General features: G+C 39.2%; 1 protein-coding gene across 2 annotated transcripts; it reads right to left on the bottom strand.

Moving 5' to 3' along the window:
- Positions 1–1,617: 1,617 nt before the first annotated feature.
- lpcat1 (lysophosphatidylcholine acyltransferase 1) lies at positions 1,618–19,158 on the bottom strand. Of its 2 annotated transcripts, XM_032581627.1 has the most exons (15): positions 18,906–19,158; positions 15,151–15,444; positions 12,853–12,992; positions 12,531–12,745; positions 10,971–11,083; positions 10,771–10,831; positions 7,865–7,923; positions 7,267–7,301; positions 6,345–6,399; positions 6,183–6,265; positions 5,926–6,051; positions 4,687–4,840; positions 3,682–3,780; positions 3,453–3,591; positions 1,618–2,496 (listed from the first exon to the last, which is right to left on the bottom strand). In XM_032581627.1, the coding sequence occupies exons 3-15, from the start codon at positions 12,981–12,983 to the stop codon at positions 2,369–2,371; spliced, it is 1,398 nt and encodes a 465-aa protein (XP_032437518.1). In that variant the 5' UTR covers positions 12,984–12,992; positions 15,151–15,444; positions 18,906–19,158; the 3' UTR covers positions 1,618–2,368. The 2 variants fall into 2 exon arrangements, with proteins under 2 accessions (XP_032437518.1, XP_032437517.1); XM_032581626.1 differs by lacking the exon at positions 15,151–15,444.
- Positions 19,159–19,375: the final 217 nt, after the last annotated feature.

Below are 19,375 nucleotides of genomic sequence, written 5' to 3'. Positions count from 1 at the left end.
ACTGAATCACTAGCTGTGTTTCCGTTACGAATGTATGCGAGTCTTTGTTGATATTCTGCCAATGTGGTTTCGTCACTCGTGTGATGCGAAAATAGTGCCTCTGTTTCGATACGACCAAAGATCTGCCCCATCCTAGCTCAAAAGCTTTGGATCCCCCCCCCCAAAATTGCCATGTTTCAGTTAAGCAAATTAAAGTTTGTATTTTCAGTTTGCGCAATCCTACGGTTAATGGAAACGCGCCTACTAGCGTGCGGTCAAACTCTAAAAACTGGAGGGTGGTGTGTTGAAGCAGAGTTTTACCAGGCTACCCACCATGACACATACACACATATTTTAATTAATTAAACACTAGTTAAGTAAATCCACAGTTTGTCCACTGTTGCTTGTTGGAGAGGATCACAAGTTATAAGATTGCACACTTCCTGGCAGCTTTAACAGATTCACCGTCATAAACACTTGTAGTCAATGATGCCAAATTAATCTTCATTACAATTCTTGTCAAATTTCAAACAAGCTGTACTGAATTCGGCCCTGGCTGACAGAAGTCCCCGGTTATCTCCAGTGGATTGGTTTGAATGTGTCCTAAAGTGCAGTGGCTGGGATTAGATGCAGGTTGGGATGAACCGTAAAGATTTTTTTTTCTTTTTTTGATTTTTCTGGAGCCACTTTTGTTGAAGCAGGAGAATGTGGGGATGACTGCAGAGAGGAACTTGTATGTTCTCCACAAAGCTGCTGCTATTTCATCCCCTTAAGGCTGGTCTTAATTGTTCGACGCGATATCTCCAGTCTGCCTCTCCTCTTTCTTTAACTGTTTTCTTCTCTCCCCTCCCTCCCTCAAGCTATTAGGGATTGGATTTGGAGCAGAACGATCCATTTAGTCTCTCTCCTCCACACCGATCCCTCTCTCCCTGCTTCCACACCTCCTCTGCAGGTTTGGCTCATCAAAGCCCAGGCTTAATCTGTCTATTTTTACCTGAAGGAATGAAAGGAAGGGATGAGGTAATGCTTTTCCTGTCCATCAAGTGGGCACCGGTGCATGGGAGGCTCTTCAGTTTGTGCGTGTAGCGCAGGGGTTTAGCGCCACCATCTGGACTGAGAGCAGATGACAATCTAAACTGCCTATCCTTGAAGAAATTAATATGAGCACATTGAGATACAAGGTTCCTTCCCACTATAAATATTTAATACTTTTTCCAGATTGTGAAGTTCCTTTCATTTTAATTACGTTCTTAAATTGTAAATACAAATGTTCACTGAAGTCTAATGGATGATAAAAGTAAGCAAGGAAAAAATAATGGTAGGTAATTTACTCAGGTAAACAGGAAGAAACACAGGAGAAAGGATGATAGGAATGAGAAATGAACAAAGTAACTTAATTTGTCCCAAGGTATGAAGAAAGGATGGAAAATTTGAGAAGGAAGGAACAATTGAAAAAAGAAGGAAAAATTGAGAGAAAAGAGAAAAAAATTGAGAAAAGAAGAACAAAGAATGTACGAAAGAACATTTTTAAAATGATGGACACGATATGGGTCTAAGTTTAAATAAATTTAGAAGTCATATTTTGATCGAGGGAAAGCAAAGCGCCGCCTGGTGGCCATAAACAGAGACTGTCAATGCTACAAGTGAAAGAATTTTAATTGAACAATAATAAAAGTTGTGAAATCTGACGGTTGCGTTAATGATTCCTATTCAAAAACAGAGAAGCGTAACGGTGACGGTGCATTCACAGGGTAGAAAATGTCTTTTCATCACTTCTGGAAAAAATTGGATCTTTTCCCCAACTGACAAAATTACTTTGCGAAAAAGGCCACAGAGCTGAGATATTCTTTCAACAGTATCATTTTTCTTACCTTTTTACTACAGTCCTTTAGAAAGTTAATCATTTTCCCATTCTCACGGTTTTGTTTGTTTTAAACCGGTTCTAGGAGCACGACTCTCCTTCTTAAGCGTTTAATAAAACCACCACACCAGTTTTGCTCCTTGCATAGAGCAGTTGACGTTGCAGTAAAGCAACAATAACATTACTTTTTAATAGTTTTTTTTTCTGTCACTGGGAATATTGCTCTGTCATTCAGAAGTAGAGAAAAGTGAGCTGGTGTCTGCTGTACCTGAGAGCTTTCTACTTAGAGGAAACTATAGAACTGACTTCTTAAAATTTTTAATTGTAGTATAAGAAATTATTCATCTTTTATATATACGTTTTTAAAAAATGCTTCCTTACACCGAAGTATGCTCTAAAACAAAAGGCAGAGAAAACTGAATGAAGACTTTCTTTCTTCCGCTGCACTTTAAGGCACAGAAGAAGCAGGCGATTCACAACATCTTGATAGAACCATCAAACCAGGCAAAAGAACATGGAGTCTGTTATTTAGTCGTCCTTGTTGTGTCCATTGCAGTTGTTTGGTCGACCGATGCAGCCGCGACGAGGATGATCCTTAAAACTGAGGCAATCCACAGAGAAGTGTGGACGTTTCTCTATGAGACACTGAAGCTCGTCTAGGGAACAGGAAGAGACAAAAACAGGTTCAAGAGATTTAGGAAGTAAGCGGCAGCGTAAAGCACAGCAAGCGATTAATAAACAAAGATCCTGTCACATCAACAGATTAGAATCTCTGTTTCACACCTGCGGATCTGAAATTTTCTGGATTGTTTTAAAGACGAACAAGATTTATAGCGTGATAGAAAGAGTAGCTGCGTTTCCACTGACCATAAAATTGCGCAAATTGGAATTACAAAAATAAATTAGCTTAATGGAAAGGCGTCAAATTTGAGGTTGGGGGGGAAGACAGGTTTTTTTCAATAAACTTTTTGCACTAGGAAGAGGTGGTTTTTGCATCGAAATTAGCGAATTTCACAAAAACTCCGACTGAACGAATTTTCAGATCACACAAGTTGTGTGATCAACAACTGGATGTTACTACTGGCGGGAAAAGATGAAGATGACAGGAAGTGGTAATAGAATGATGGCACGGTATGTTTTTTAATCGTCTTATCACACGAACAAACTTATTCACGTGTGATTTTAAATTGATTTCTTATTTCATGGAATAAGCGAATGTTTTTTGACATTAGCGCAATGCCAACAAAGTGCTCTGCACATTTGTAAAGGAAACGCTGTGAAAAACAGCATCAACACTTTGCAGAAATAGTAGGTGGTCAGTATGAAATCCCTAGCAGATGGCATTTATCTTCAGTAAGGACAAGAAAATATTAAGTTATAATATTAAGCTCAGACGAAGACATGGGGACACGTTGACAGAAACCATCTGACATGGTTTCAATTATGTAATGTACCTGAAAATGCTACATATTAGTAGCATTTGTATTCAGTCGAAAGTTTTCAGTGCGAGTCTCTCCAGAGTCACAGTGAGGCTTTTATTACATAAAATCCCAATAAATAAATAAAAAAGTCAAGTAAATCATTTGTAAGGCAGAAAATGACAAAGTCTTACCATAAGTGATCTTTGCTGTGTGTTGAGCTTCAAGTTCAAGGAACAGAGGAGAGAGCTCCACCTCCTTTACTCCCAACATTATTTCTAAGATGACGGCCAGGTCGTCTCCTGCGACTCCCCCGCTGTCCTCCTCGTACAGCTGCAACACGACAACGGGTCGTTTTAGAAACAGTGGCCCAAATGACCCACGCAAATACCAGCAGCGCCACGCTGAGGCTGCTGTTCTCACCTGGAAGGCCAGCTTTAATGTGTCCGTGGGTTTATGAGGCCGCTTCACAGCAGACAGAGCGGTGACATAGTGTCTGACGTCTATCTTTCCGTCTCCGTCCTGATATAAAAGACGAATTTAGTCAAACACAAAACAGGAAGTGCAGCACATCTGGACAGTATTCGCAGCGCTTCACTTTTTCCACATTCTATGTTACAGCCTTATTCTAAATTTTGCTCTTTCCTCAAAATTCAACACACTAATACTCCGTTATGATTATGTTAAATGGTATGTTTGCCAAATTGTAATAGTTTGGGGCTTGTCATTATGGTTTAGATTTGTTTCATTGTGACTTTTTGTTTGACTAATTCAGTTAGTTTGAATTAGTTTTTGCTATTTGTTTTATTAGTTTCTAATATTGTTTAGTTTAGTTGTAGGTTTTTCAACTACAATTTTGGTGCCCCTAAAAATTCAGCACCAAATTTTTAGGGGCAGAATTAAGAAAGGTCAAAGTATTGTATGGTGATTATTTGTGCATTGATTGGGTAATGAACAGTGAGCAGAAGGTATCAATTAAAAAAAAAAAATTCAGTTATTGTTGAACAACCTGGTTTTGGCAATTTGGCAACCAACCATTTTGGCAATTTCACATTAGTTTGAAAGTTTAATAAATAGATTCATCAATACGAAAACAAAGGATACCACATTTTTAATTTCAGTATGTTTTAGTTTTAGAAACGCACAATGTAGTTCCACTTAGTTATAATTTTTCCCCTTCTGTTATTGTTTTTATTTATTTCAGTAAACGAAAATGTTGTCTCAATTTCAATTTTGTTATTTCGTTAGCTTGAGTTATTGTTAACAACCTTTTTATTCACTCTTGGTATGAGGGAAAAAAAAATCTGTCCTTTTTTGCCTCTAGCTTATTTGTGATTTTCTTGAGTTACCTCTGGATATTCTGGACACTCACTGATATTTGAAGTAGTTTAATTTTGGAAGTTGTTGCCTCTATCCTTCCACACTGACCTGGTGGAAGAGGTTGTGGACTTGTCTGAGCGTGTCTGTAACTGGAAGGCTGAGAAACTGGGCAAAGCCCTCCAGTCCCAGTCTGTCCCCCTGCAGCTTGGCGGCCCTGCTGGCCTCCTGTTGCAGCCGGTCGCCTCCGCTCCCCGACTTTAACCTGTCATGATGAGAACAAGAGGGAAAAGGCTCTGACATATACACCTGTTTGGGCCTGTTTTTGTTTCTGTTTCAGACTATTTGGTTACGCCATTATCAGTAATTGCGATGAATGGATTATTTGATATAATCAACTAATGGATTAATCATTACCTGGAATAAACAGTCAAAAAAAACAACATACCCAGAGGAGTAATTCAGCCAAAACCATACAGACATGTGTGCATATTGCATTTAAGACTAAAAAAAACACTTGGTGACTTCACCCGATTCAAACTCTGTTAAAGAAAATATTCTATTAAGCACCTTTTGCTATTTAATGATTAACTGCTTAATCGACAAAAATAGTCAACCGATCAGCACAACTGTGTGTTGATGTTAAATGAAGCAGAAAGGGCAGAAGGGAACCTTTCACATGTTGATGTTAGAAGTATTTTTTTTTTGTAGACGTGTTCACTAAAAGAACAGTGTGTCATTGTATTTTAGGCAATAAACTGTTTCTTATTTTAAAAATAACTTTAAGTAATCAAAAGAAAAATCTGCAGAGTGTGTCCATTTATTTGGTCCGATTATTGATTATTAACTATTCTTAAAACTGTTAGTTGAAGCTCTAATTATTAATGTAGAAATTCATTTTACAAAGCAAAATACACTGGGAATTATTATTCCTACATTTCAAAGTGAGTTAATTGTATCCTGGACATTAATAATAATAATAATAATAATATTTTTGTTAATAAAGGGAAAAACAACAGGATCTGCTTTTGAATACACAACTACTTCTTTTGATATGTATATAAATACATCCATTCAGTTAAAGCCATACCTAGTAGCAAGAATTGTATGGAACGCTTCAATTTATGACATAACCACCATTACATCCCAATATTTTAGTTATACATACATCTTGGATCAGTTGATTACTTGGCGAGAAACACCTGCAGATTTAGCAAACGTAAAGTTCCAGTAATGGCCCTGTGAGAGTGTGTTTCTCTCCTTCCACCAGCAGGGGTCAGTGTTTCTACACGTTGATCCTCTCCCCAGCCCGTTCAACAGGTCCGCTCTCTCTCCCCTGCCTTCACTCACCCCAGTTGGCCCAGCAGCTGGTTGAAGTGCAGCAGGCTGGTGCAGTCCTGTATTCTCAGTGGGCCGTGTGACAGGATGATGTCCCGGTCGTCGAAGGACAGGTCTGTGAGGGGAACCTCCAGCGCCCTTCCCGGACAGAGCACACATTTGAACGTACATGAGAGAAAACAGGAAAGTGGGTTTTAAACTTGACTCAAACATAAGCAGACGACCTGCTCCTCGGTGTTTGCGCAAAGCACGGCTGCACGCGAACTCACTCGGCCATGATCTTCCTGACGTTGCTGGCGAACAGAGCAGGGTTTTCCCTCTCCTTCACTGACGGGTGGTAGATGGGTAAATACTGCAGAAAACGGTGAGAGGAGGTGAGCCGCAGTGTAATCGCAGCACACTGAGAAAATTGTGGCTTTTTAAGCGCTCACCTCGATCTCTACAGAGTTGTGAGGCTGACACAGAGTGAGCCACAAAATCTTAAACCTGAAGAAGAAGAAAACATAACTAGATAACTGACGTTTCGTAGTGTTTGTGTTCATTTTGATAGGAAACAGATTACTGGTGTTTCTAATCACAAATACAGCCAATCAAAAGTATTCACACCTTTTCCTTTCTCATGTTTTGTCACATTATGACCAAAAACTTAAATGACGTCTTAGGAATTGATGTAACTGTCACAAAGTAGAGCATTAATGATGAAATGTGATAAAGTTATGGGGTTTTTTTACATATAAAAATCTGACAACTGTGGCATATGATTATATGAAGTCCCTTGAATTCTATTGAAATTTACTGCAAATAGTCCAACAATGTGCTATTTAATGTAAATCCAGCTGTTCTTTGGAGGCTTCAGAGGTTTGTTAGAGAACATTAGTGAACAAACGGCATCATGAAGATGAATAAACGCGGCAGACTACAATGGAATAGTTTAAATCTAAGCACGTCATATGTTGGGACGGCCAAGTCAAAGTCCAGACCTAAATCCTACTGAGATCCTTTCAGATGACTTGAAAACCAATGTACACGGATGCTCTACAAATAATCTTAACTTTTAACAAAAACATTTGATGAAAAAAGATTGTTATATTTTTAAAACTGGTAGACCAACGGCAAAAGATTTAGATCGGGTGAATAAAAACACGTTCCGGTTTTATTTGTAAAATACGCTGAAACAATGTGTAACTTTACTTCCACCTCAAAATGGTGTTGGTATGGTGTGTAAAATCGAAGTAAAAGGAGTTACAGGTTGTGGTTCTGATGTAAAAAGGTTCAAGAGGTGTGAAAACTTTTGCGCCGTAACCAATTATACACAAGTCTGTCAGGAATCATCATGCACAGAGAGAAACTCACGCTCCAGGGCCGCGCCACGTCCACGAGAAAGTGTCCTGCAGAGATGGAAGAAATATGTTACAACACATACAACAGGATCCAAAGTATTTTGGACCACTTGTTACTAGTTATTCAAAACGTATGAAAAATATATTCCTCCTATTGCTATATTTAGCATGCTACCAGCAAATGGTAGCTGAAATTAGCGAGGCAAATAAATAAACAAACAGGGCTGGCAGCTGTCTCGAAAGTCAGGGCGGTGACTAAACAGAGAAGTTGGAACAAAGACTTTCGAGGGAAGCGGACATGCAAACCTTGGTAATACCAGCTGCATCATTTATGAGCGCGTGAGGAGAGGCGCCGGAGGCGATGGCGGGGGAAGGAGATATGACACCTGTCGGTGCACGTCTGCGAGCGCGAGGGGCGAGAAACAAACGGGTGAAATATCATCCCGCTGGAACACGAAGTCAGTCGACACAAGAGGGGAAACGCACCCCGGCACGACAAACGGCAGCCATTACATCAGAGGCGGCTCGGCGTGCACAAAGTGTGAGGTCGCGGTCAGACCGGGTCGCGGGTCTAAAGGTAGACATATGGAAGGATGAAAGAAGACGCTCACCAGTTTGTTTGGGTATCGCAGCACCACTGGCTGCACTGGGAGTCCTGGGATGAAAGCACCTTTTAAACACAAACATGAGAGAAAATTATGAGTAAGAACGCAAAAAAAACATACCCTCACCCACACAGGATTGGATTAACCTAACAGACAGCTTCCCTGTTGGCACTTTAATGTATCCTGATGATGACAGACGAGCTGAACAGCTACATGCAGTATTAATGGCTTCAGGAAAGACCTTTCCAAGCTTCTGTGTGCCTTTCGAAGGCTTTATTATGTGAAAATAAACAGTCAAACAGGCTACATGTATAATTCATCTGCAGGTCGTTAATAAAAGATATACAGTAACATTCATTTTTCACCTAAATCGAAATCTTATATAACAGGAGAGCTACAGTTTCCTCATCTACTGCGGTCAAAGCAAAAAGCATTTGTTAAATTTATTCAAGGCTTTAGCTTTATTATCAGGTAGATCTGACTAAATATGATTTAAGCAGCAGTCATGAATTGCATTCAGTTGAGAGATAAGGCATAAACAAAGCAAATATTTTACATAGTTTCTGGTAGAGCAGCTGATTGGAGATTCAGCAAACTGTTTAAACAGCACTATGCTGCTACAAAATGCTAAAAATTGAATATTAAGCTAACTCACTGGGTAGCTAATCACTGAATGGTGATTCTCTCCTTGCAGTCCTAATCAGATATCCCTACATATCCATTTTGGTTTACCATCTTTGACCTTTATAAGGTTAGAATACATAACAAATTTGCTTACTTTGTGTATTTAGCTTGTTAATAGAATTATGGGTAATGTCGAACATTTTGTTAAACAAATCTGTGTTCTTCTAGTCAAGTCAAGTTTATTTCTATATCACATTACAGCTAATAACAAATTGTATTATTACAGGATTGAACCTTGAGAACTTGCCTATTAACACAAAGTAGTTCCTGTTCTTTACGTAAGATCTGATCCAGCTAAGTTCTGGACCAGGGAGTCCAAACTAGCTCCTCAAATGTGGGTCAGAACTAAAAAAAAAAATTGTAACAGAATGTAATATGTTTTTAAAACTATACAGTTGAATTAAATTACATGTCAGATATAAGTATTGTTTGTCCATTTATTGACATGGTACTATGAAAACTAAACTGGTACACCATGGGTACGAAGTGGTTTTCAAAATTAAGAAGAAATAATTAAAAGTGAAGAAAAACCTCTTGAATTTAGGAAAGGACATAGAAAGCAAAAGCACATCTACCCAAACACACACACAAACTCCACACATAGCTGGTGTGCTGTACCGAGAGATGAAACAGGAGGAGACATGACCAGAGAGGATTGGAAGCACACAGCAGAATGATCAAGTTGGCTTTAACCCACATATACGCAAACACAGCAAGAGCTGTACCAACCCACAGGGCTTACTGGGAAAGACTGAATAACAGACTGGAAAAAAGGGGATTAAAACGAGCTGGCATCAGACAATAGCTGACCACATAACGCCCCTCATGCGCCCACACATACACACGGACGTTAGCGGAAAAACAAGTCTGATAAAAGAAAGCAAAGGGTCGGACTTTTAAGTACGAAGCAGCAGGACGCCAAACGTCCCCGCCTGCTGGGTTTAATTTGTTCTGACATAAACGCTGGGAGCTGGTTGCAACGGAGTCAGAATCCATTCACAAATGATCATGTAAAAGTCCAAACAAACTAAATTATAGGGTGTCTGCTGTAATGCGGACACACATTTTATTGGAAATCAGCCGGAACGCCAAATAAAACGGTTCTGCTTTGGTTTGCGCAGTAAATGCATCACCTGCTGCTCTGGATAAAAAACAAAACCTACTTCTAATGTGACAACAGAGATGAATATTTTCTGTTTTACTCCTATGGATAAGAGTAAATCAGTCTTGTACTGAAATGGACTGAAAGGTCACTTGGCAAGGAAGAAGCCATTACTCCAAAAGCAGCATAAAAAAGTCAGATTGTACTCGGGGACAAAGACCCTAGTTTTTAGCAGACATGTCTCAGTGTCATAAATAGGCCTGTCGAGACAACCAATAAATCAATTAATTCCATGATCAATTAAAACATGCTCAAGAATTTCCATCTGCATGATTTATTATTCTTCTCTTTTCTGTTTCTACCAAAACCTAGACAACAAAAGTCTTCAGTCTGGTGCATTAGCCTCAACAAAATTGTCCCTTTTTTTATTTTTTTAAGGACTTCATAATTCATTTTATTTGTTGTTTCTGCCGTTTAGGTTATTTGTCTTCCAGCTCCAGTGTTGAATGTTAATTAAAATATAAAGTTTCATAATATTTGAGAATTTAATTCAAATTTGTCTGATTTAATCTCAGACAAAGAAAAATGTTTGTCCTTTTTATACAGTGTATATGACAGTACCTCCAGTTTTTTACAATTTTGCGATCATGGAAATTCACACAAAATCAAAAGATCATCGCATATTGCAAATTTTCTGCAAAAATTGTGAAAAACATTGGGTTTAATTGACTGCTAACTCCCACCTGCAGGTGGCAGTATGTCTTACTCCTACCACACTGCTGCCTTAAGCAAACTTGATGTCAAGTTGTAGTCTGTGGTCGTTATGGCGAGTAACAAAAATCAAACCAATTACGTTCTTTAAAGAATAAAAATGTTTGTGTTCAAACTGTCTGCTTGAAGAAAAAAAATACCGTAAAATTCCTTGCAACTATTTATAAAATAGCACCACAAAATCCATGATTTTAATTGGAAAAAAAAAAATCACAAAAAAAAAATTACAAAATCCTGGAGGGACTGATGCAAATGCACTGTTTTCATTTGCTTTGAGAGTTTAAGAATGAGGGTCAAAAATAACTTCCTATAATATTCTGGTCATGTTCTAGCAGGTAGGGGACTGAAAACATACCAGCCTTGAATAAGATGAGACCCGACCTGTTGGTGCAAGTCCCCTCAGGGAATATCATGATCTAGAACAAGGAATTTAACATTAGTATAGTAAACACATAGAAACACGGAGGAAAATTCTTTAGTTTCTTTGACTGCGTTTGAAGTTAGACCTGTGGGTGTGAGTGTGTGTGTGTGTGCGAGTCGGCGTGAATACAACACCTGGGGCCACTTTCCTCCAGACTGGGCTCTACGTTTGATCTCCTCAACAGTTTTTCTCCTGGAGCTCTGATCCGACCGGAATACCAACACGGGCCTGATGTAGCTGATCAGAGCTGGGGGAGGCCGTGATGAAGAGATGCATTTTGGAAGCCAATATGAGAGAAAGAAAAAAATCAAAATTATTAAGAAGGAAAACATGTCATTAGAAATGTAAGAAAATGCAGCAAAAAATACTACAAGGACCAAAAGTCTATCAACATACATAGAACTACTTCTAATTTTACTAAAGCAAGTTATAACCTTAAAAAATAATATAATCAAAGTAGCAGTGATGTACTTATTATTTTTAAAAAACTTTGGCAAAGAGTGTTTGGTAAAGAGCTTTAACGCTGACTGAGAAAGAGTTTAGTTTCCTCAAAACTGTAGGACTTTTTTTAAGGGAGCTACCTTGTTGCTGACTCCTACAAATAATAGATAAAAATCTTTTTCACCATCCAGGTTACTGAAAACACTTGGAACTGAAGAACGCAAGTTAGTAACTCTGAGTATCAGTGAGGCGCTCAAAATGAAGTCAGAAGAAGCAAGTAGGTGAATTTATGTATGAAGGGCCGAAACAATTAATTGAATTAATTGCCATCAATTATTGAAATAATCATCAACTTATTTAACAATAAATTAATTCTTAACTGAAGTATACAGACAAAAAAAAGCCATTTGCTGAAAAAAACTAATTCCGAGCAGTAATTACGACAAATATATGGATATATACATTTTGCATTTAAGATAAAATCACCTTTGTCTGTAAATATGTTTTACCCAGAACTCCTCAAGTGGAACAGATTTAGCTTCATCTGGTTCTAGTTCATTAATGGGCAGCGATGTTATTGCAGCTTGGGCAATGAAGAGTTTATTTCCTTTTTGAAAAAGGGAATTTAATCATTTGTAAGTTTGCCTCTTTTAATTATTGATTAAAATAATTAATCAATAATTGTTGTTTTGATTATTGATTGCTGATTTCTGCAGCAATTATTGATTGCTGCAGAAACTTGTTATTCACCGACTCATTCAAGTCAGGTGTGTCAGAAGGGATACACCTAATAAATACATTTATTTATTGATTAATATATTGCATGTGGTTGCTTATTTATTTATTTATTTGTTTATATCTAGTCATTTTGAACTATTCACTCTTTATTATTCACTCTTAGGTGTATATATATTTTACGAACTTTGTATTTATCACCTAAGATGGAGTAGCTTTCAACAAATAAGCAATTTCCCCTTGGGGATCAATAAAGTATATTCTATTCTAATAAGTTTCTAATATCTAGTAAAAAAAAGATTGAGGTTTTAAGCATTTTTTGTGCCAATTTTGTATCCAATTAATCGATTATTTGGCAGACTAATCGATTACTAAAACAATCGTTAGTTGCAGCCCTAAGGACGTGTAGATGTGTTGAGAGACTAGATTCTTTAAATCTAGACTTCCATACAAACACTGTACTCTTCTTCCCTTTTTGCATTTTTTCTTTTGTAAGCATGGAAATGTCAATGACTCACTGCCCCAGACTGGGATGCTCCGGCTCTCCAGCTTGGCGACAATGGAGCACATGGTCATGGTGACTGGGATTGCGTCGAAATAGGAGGAATGCGGGGCTACGGTGAGGATGGGAACTTCAGAAGGCGGCGCTCGCTCCCCTTTCACTTTGATCCAATGGAAACCACCACAGAACCACATGGCTCGCATAATGACCCGAAGACAAAGATCTATTATTCTGACAAAGCAAACGTTTTATGCATTTATTTCTTTTTGTCAGACCTAAAGACGTTACAACCCGCCTTTGATCAATGTTTCTTACTGTACCAACTGGCGCCAACACACCTCCTCCACCACGACTGTGGATCGGGGACAAGCTCCGAACGTCCCAGCGAAGCCGTGAAGGCGAAAGGCCACGCCAGCAGCATGAAGAAAGAGACCAACAGCAGCCGGACTGGAAAAACTGTAACTGACATGAGTCCGATCTGGAGACGAGAGAAAAGACACAAAAATACAAATAATCAACAAATTACTGCGGTGCTGCTACACGGTGTAAACCCAAAGCCTTGCAACAATGTTCACACCTGACGAACTTTTCACATTCCTGTCATAAAACAACCTGAAACGTTGACTTCATTTTTGTCCAAACTTGTTTCATCGGTTTGTTTTTTAAATGATTCTGTTGTGTCACATTTCAATGTCTGATTTACGTTGGTTAATTTCCAGTGAATTATTCCTTTTGTTGATGTCAAGTTATTTTAGTGACCTTGTAGGTTTTTTTGGTCCTTAACAAACACTTTTGGTCATGTGTGTAACTTTTTGTGTTTTTTGGTATGAGGATCTTTGCAAGTGACTGTAAATAGCTCAAACTAAATGTGCATGACACATTCGTATACAGCAGAGAAATGTGGCTGTACATCCTGGAGGGCAAGGAGGAGGAAACTCACATTCCATCTGAGCCTTCAGGAAGGAGCAAACACTCATCCATCAACAGATCCCTTCTAACACCATACGTTTTGAGCATGCAGATTTTCAAGTGTATCACATATTTAGCTAAACCCTAGGTCATAACAGTCGCAATAAATCTTGTTGGTGCAGATAACATGCAAGTAACTCAGAAATGTCATCAATCTGTTCAGCCTGACTCTTTTCCAGGATGTTTACTGGAAGTTACTGCAGTTACGTACACTAAAAAGTATTGTAAGTAAAAGCAATAAGGCCAGATGCACTATTAATACTAATCCTAGGTCTAAACTTAGTTCTTGGGATCACTCATACTAATTTGGATAGTGTTGCCAGGAATAGGGGTGTCTGGGTGTCCATCTTGGTCTTGCTATCCCCTAGACCAGTGTTTAATTCCAGTCCTTAGGGATCACTGCCTTGAGTATTTTAGATTTGTCTTTGTTCCAGAACACTTGATTCAGATGATTGCATGACCCCCTCTGCATGCCATCAAGTGCTGCAGAAACTTGTTAATCACCGACTCATTCAAGTCAGGTGTGTGTCAGAAGGGATACGCTTAAAACATGCAGGGTAATGGTCAATGAGGACTGGAGTAGAGAAACGCTGTCCTAAACCCTATCTTGTATAAGTTGTAGACAATGGACAGATGAACTCTTTGCTGTACCTCTATGTCTTGGGCTAAACTTAAAGGCTTTGCAAAAGAAAGTCAAGTACCAAGCTCATGAAGCCCCTCCCCTCACCTCCTGAAAAATCCCAGATTCTAACAATAGCATTGTCTAGGACTGGACTGTGAAATACAGCAAAATATCTCTTTCAACTGTCCAAAAGCACATGTTGATATTCCCTTTGACTTAAAGCATTCCCCAATTTTAAACTAATTTAAATTAAGCCATAAAGTTTGCAAACCACCTGTTTTGAGATTAATGCCTGCTTGTTCCATGAAGACTTTCCATATTATAGTGAAACGAGCAATGATCAGGAACTAAAACACATCCCTTGTGCAATCCCCAAAGGAAGGGTGATCAAGTTGGAGGAGTTTGTCTTGCCACAGAGAGATCACTGACCAGAGAGAGTTCAGCTCTGCAAACCTTATGGTTGCAAAGGACATAAAGCTATCATAGATGTATATTTTTCTAGCACGCGATGTACTCTGTGGTCCTCAAGGGACACGGAAAAAGATCAGGTAGAAGTGACACTCCCATCACTTGAATAAGTAAAAAGATGAATCCTTTGTTCCATTGAGCTTATCAGAATATCAAGGCAACAAAGAGGGTTTTTTTTTCCAAAAGGCAGGCCCTCTGGCAGTGATTTTTTCTCCCGCAGTGTTGCCTTTTTTAACGTAACGTAAGCAGTAGCTGCAGAAGAAACACGCTGACTAAGCTGTCATTCCTTGTCTCTTTCGGTGTGATGATACAGACGTGGTGCCGTGGATAAACTACCAGAGTCCCAGCTTGCTGAGTAAATTCAGACTGTGACATCTCTGGCTTCCTCCGGTTGATTGCCCTCCCTCAGTTCAATCTTCTCATCTCCCACTCTGATTGCTCTCTTCCCCTCTTTACACCTTAAAGGATCTCAGGTCCCCAGAGTCTTCCTCTCCTCAACCATCAGCCCATCAACCCCTCACTCCCCATCGCCATCTGCTCCACCACACGTTCATCTATCACTCTGCTCTCCTCCTACTTTGGAATGACGAGCTTGTTGTCACCGCCCCTGGGAGTCGTATCTAAGCTCCTCTTCCTTCCTCTGCCATATTTCCATTCTTCGTGATGCATGTCTGGATGTGGAGGACCCAGGTGTGTGCTTCGGGGCTGTATTAATAAATAAACACCACCGGGTTGATTTATGATGCTCAAACACTCTTCCCGACTCTCCACCCCTCCCGGCTCCCTGCGGTTGAGCGTCATGGTTGGAGCTCGACAAATCTGTCTGGGGTGCTCCGCTTGACATTTTCTCTGGAGGTGGTAAAAGAATGAGCTGCTGAAGAACAGATTGAAACTGAATTTTATAGGGAACAGATATCAAAAGGCTTATTTGAAATTTGCAATAATAATACACTTACTCACTTTTAGCAGCCTATTAAAATCAGAATGTCAGGTTTCAAGTTCAAGGAAAACTGCTTTTTCCTGTTTAATGTTGCAAATCCCAACAGCAACATTTGAATTAGGGCCCAGCTGTGAGAAACATTTTCTTTCCTTTCTAGCTTGACAATATTTATTTTCCAGTGGGAATAAAGGAAGCATCAAGTTCTCCAGAAGTTCCTGTAAACACTGGCGAACTCAGACTCTGGGACCACACTGGTACCAGCAGATGGCTTGGCTCCCAAAATCACAGAGGAAACGTTACAATGGAACTAAGGGTTTGATTCTGTGCCTCTCCGCTCTTCCTTTAGACTCTGGGACCTTAGTGTCTTTGTTCATTCCACTCAACTTTCCATTACCATGTTCACATTTCGCATATTGTAATCAGCCAGATTATTTGGCAATCACCTTTTGTGCCTTACGCTCCTAAAGGAGGAATACAGTGACCGCCTGTTGGGTAACTATCCAGAGATGCAAACGGTAAGAGGAAAAGTTTAGCTTCTACCTTTTATCCTCACCATCTTGTTTGTTTTTGACGTGGAAGGCGTGTTTACATGCAACTCCACACGTGTGGGCAAGTGGAAAAACGGCTTTAGAAAGCCGGTGGCGGAAGGTGTGAAGCAGACACGTGATGGGTGAGCTGCTGCTGTCAACTGTTAGCAATCATCTCCTGCAGGCCTGAACGGAAAAACGACCCGTTCCTGGCAATAACGGAGGAAAGGGGCGGGAAAAGCATCCTGCTAGTCGAGGGGAAGTGGCCAAAAGCCTGCAGCAGGGTTTTTCTGCTCATCTCAGCAGAACGGTCGACTTTTAAAGGATCGGTTTTGCCAGCGTTACTGCCAACTTGCCGAACATTTACACATTCCACTCAGAGGGAAAACGAACTTCTCTAAGCTTGAAGCATAACTTTATTTCTCCCTTTAAAAGGAACTGAACTGTGAAAAGGTGTTTTATTTAAATTTGCATGGAAGTTGATGCAGTTCCTCGTTTACTGAACACACATAAATGATGTGTGTTCAGGGGATCGGCGTGCTGTCGACCCATGATGTTAATCATGAAACATGTGGCTCCTCCATAGTAGAAGATACCCCAACTACTCTTAGAGCATTTGGGAGCATGCTGGGTCTCCAGCCGGAACTATTGATGACAAGACACGGACAACATACAAGCACTGAAAGTTGTTCAGACGCTGAAGGAGGCAACGAACGGCTGGATGTCTAGGGATACGTTGAGCTACATCACAATCGTAGTGCTCACTATCATTACCAAATGGGAAATGTATTACAGCAGTCCATGCATAGTCAAGCAGTATCCTAAGGTCAGAAGGGGCACGTTGTGTATCGTCTTGTGAGTTTTAGGTGTGCAACACAGGAAACCAGGAAGACGATCTTTGTCGTTTGAGGACTTCTTTGAAGAAAAATCATGAAAGATCAAATACAGACGTTAAAATGTTATCAGGAACAACATTTAGAGGAACGAGCTTCAGATTCTTCCCTAAACAGCCATTCCATTATTCTGTTGAAAATCATAGTGAAACATTTAACAGAGAATCAAGTAAGACAGAAGATGTATCCCTGGTGTCTATTTATACATGGATGCATAGGTAGTTGGATATTCTGTTATTTTCTGGGAGAATTACTCAAGAGATGATACAGTTCCAGATAAAAGTCAGCCTAATAAAGTTAAGAGTGTCAGTCTGTGGATATTTATAGCAGGTGCTCAGTTAAAATCAAATGCAAATATAGTAAACTGATGTTAAACTGTGGCTGTACCTTCCTCCAGGAAGAGAGTGGTAGCTGGGGTCCCGGTGAAACCACAAGTTTCAGATAAAACTCTGGCAGTTAAATTATGATTGACCAATTACTGATACCAGATCATAAAAAAGCAGCTAGTAGTGAAGCAGCACAGGTATCAGGTGGTTAACAGTGAATTCAGGTAACAGTAATGCATTTTTCACTTTTCCGGACTCAAAATGTAGGTTTTTTTTTTTTTTTTTCTTCTTCCTCCCAACCTTTTTCATATCATTTTGGTCACTTGAGTTAAAATTATTTACCTCAAAGTATAGGAAAGTAGGTAGATTTTATTATCTGGATTTATCACCAATCATGAGAAAACTCCATGATTCAGCAGAGTAGTAAAAGGTTGTTCGCTTCCCCCCCCCCTTCAGGCCGTAATGCTTAGACTTGTCAAACTATGATTTTTTTTTTTTTTTTTCAAGTTTGCGTGCTTTGATTCACCGATTAGGCTTTTCCTGGTTCACGCTGATTTTCTTTAGTGATGATATGTCGACTCCATTTTGGAGAAACTCGAGATTTATTTTTTCGAATTTATTCCAAGGACCGAATCGCATAAAGGAGAAACTAGTGAGCTGTGCTTTACTTGATAGTGGTAGCAGCTTTGAATCCATTAGAATTACAAGTTCATCCCTATCATCACATGAAGCTGCAGACCTTGTTTACTATATTGAACTTAAAAACTGTGCATCTAATTAAGATGCACAGTTCGACGCATTTATAGAGCTATACGTTTTAACCAACAGTGGAGAAAATTGTAAAAATGGTACAACTAAGAACGCAGCCATTTTTGGGTTGTTTTTGTTGTTGTTAAAATTAATTGGAGTCTATTTTTGGCATTATCCAAATTCTCATCATAAGATTTATTTTTCACAATAATGTTAAATGCTCACCCCTACAGAATAAATCAAGTAAAAAAAATTTTTTTAAAAAAACATTATTTGGACTATCAAGTATGTAATATTCCATTCCAATTTTACTTTATACCAGTTTGTGAAAAAAAAGAATCTGTTTTAATGGATCATGGTCAAAATTAACTGAATCAATTTTGACCATGATCACCGACAGATCCAGTTAAAACACCGCATCTTTCTATTCATTCTGGAACTTTCTCAAGCATCTTGTAGAAAGTACCGTAAAACTGACTATAAAATTGAGTTATTTTTTAAATCGAACCTTTTCCACTGATTGTTTCTAACACTATTGAAATGCATTTTAGCACAAATTAAGAGTGCTGAGAAAGTCTAAACGCGTTATAAGTGTACAGTTTTGAAAGTATTTTAATTCTGCATTAAAACTGTTATTGGCTGACTCCATCCAGCGAGTCCAGCTGTCACCGAAACCACAGAGGAAACACATTTCCTAGAAGGATGCAGCACTCCTCTTCGTCCAAGTCTCCATGTTGTTCAGCATTCTTTACATTTTATTTCAGCAGAATGCGACCGGACACACAAAACTACTCGCAAAGTGTCTATCACTTCATTCTGACACACAATACATGTAACATTGGAGTAATTCCAACTGCAGAGGAACAAAAGTTGACATTTTTTAAAAAATGTCTCACCTTTATTTTGTCTGTCATGGAAAACTTCAGCTCGTGGACGAACGGGTTTCTGTCAGTTCCCGCAGGCGGACTGCTGGAAGTCTTCATTGTTATACGGTCAGGAATATATATATATATATTTCTATAGCCTATATATATCTATTTGAAAGGAAACTTTCAAATAGAAAGGTCCTGAATGTCTCGAAACCCAGCGGAGAGCTTTACCCCGCCTGCTGTGGCCGAAACTGATGCTGTCTGAGCGGAGAGCAGGGAGGATTCAGTCCGCCTCTAGCAAGTTATGCGGCGTTACCCACGCTTCCGGTTTGACTTCTTCCAAAATAAAAGCATCGGGTTTGCTTCGCATAATCTGGCGGGGGAAAAAAATCACCATCAGCGGAGGTTCAAAAAAATTGTTCCGAATGTAATATCAGTTATATTTTCAGTTGTACTATAAGGAGTTGCAAGTTTTTTCTTTTTGTTTTGCTTTTATG

Source organism: Xiphophorus hellerii, chromosome 13 (assembly GCF_003331165.1).
Source record: "Xiphophorus hellerii strain 12219 chromosome 13, Xiphophorus_hellerii-4.1, whole genome shotgun sequence".
Taxonomy (NCBI): domain Eukaryota; kingdom Metazoa; phylum Chordata; class Actinopteri; order Cyprinodontiformes; family Poeciliidae; genus Xiphophorus; species Xiphophorus hellerii.
The sequence above is the reverse complement of the archived record's forward strand: the minus strand, read 5'-3'. Positions and strand labels throughout refer to the sequence as shown.

Bases quoted from the DNA above. Each gene is read 5' to 3' on its own strand.
- lpcat1 (XM_032581626.1), bottom strand. From the start codon at position 18,992: ATGAAGACTTCCAGCAGTCCGCCTGCGGGAACTGACAGAAACCCGTTC. The intron at 6,400-7,266 runs GTGAGTTTCTCT...CTTCTTCTTCAG, and splicing joins ACGTGGCGCGGCCCTGGAGC to GTTTAAGATTTTGTGGCTCA. The intron at 6,266-6,344 runs GTGAGCGCTTAA...CGTTTTCTGCAG, and splicing joins ACAACTCTGTAGAGATCGAG to TATTTACCCATCTACCACCC.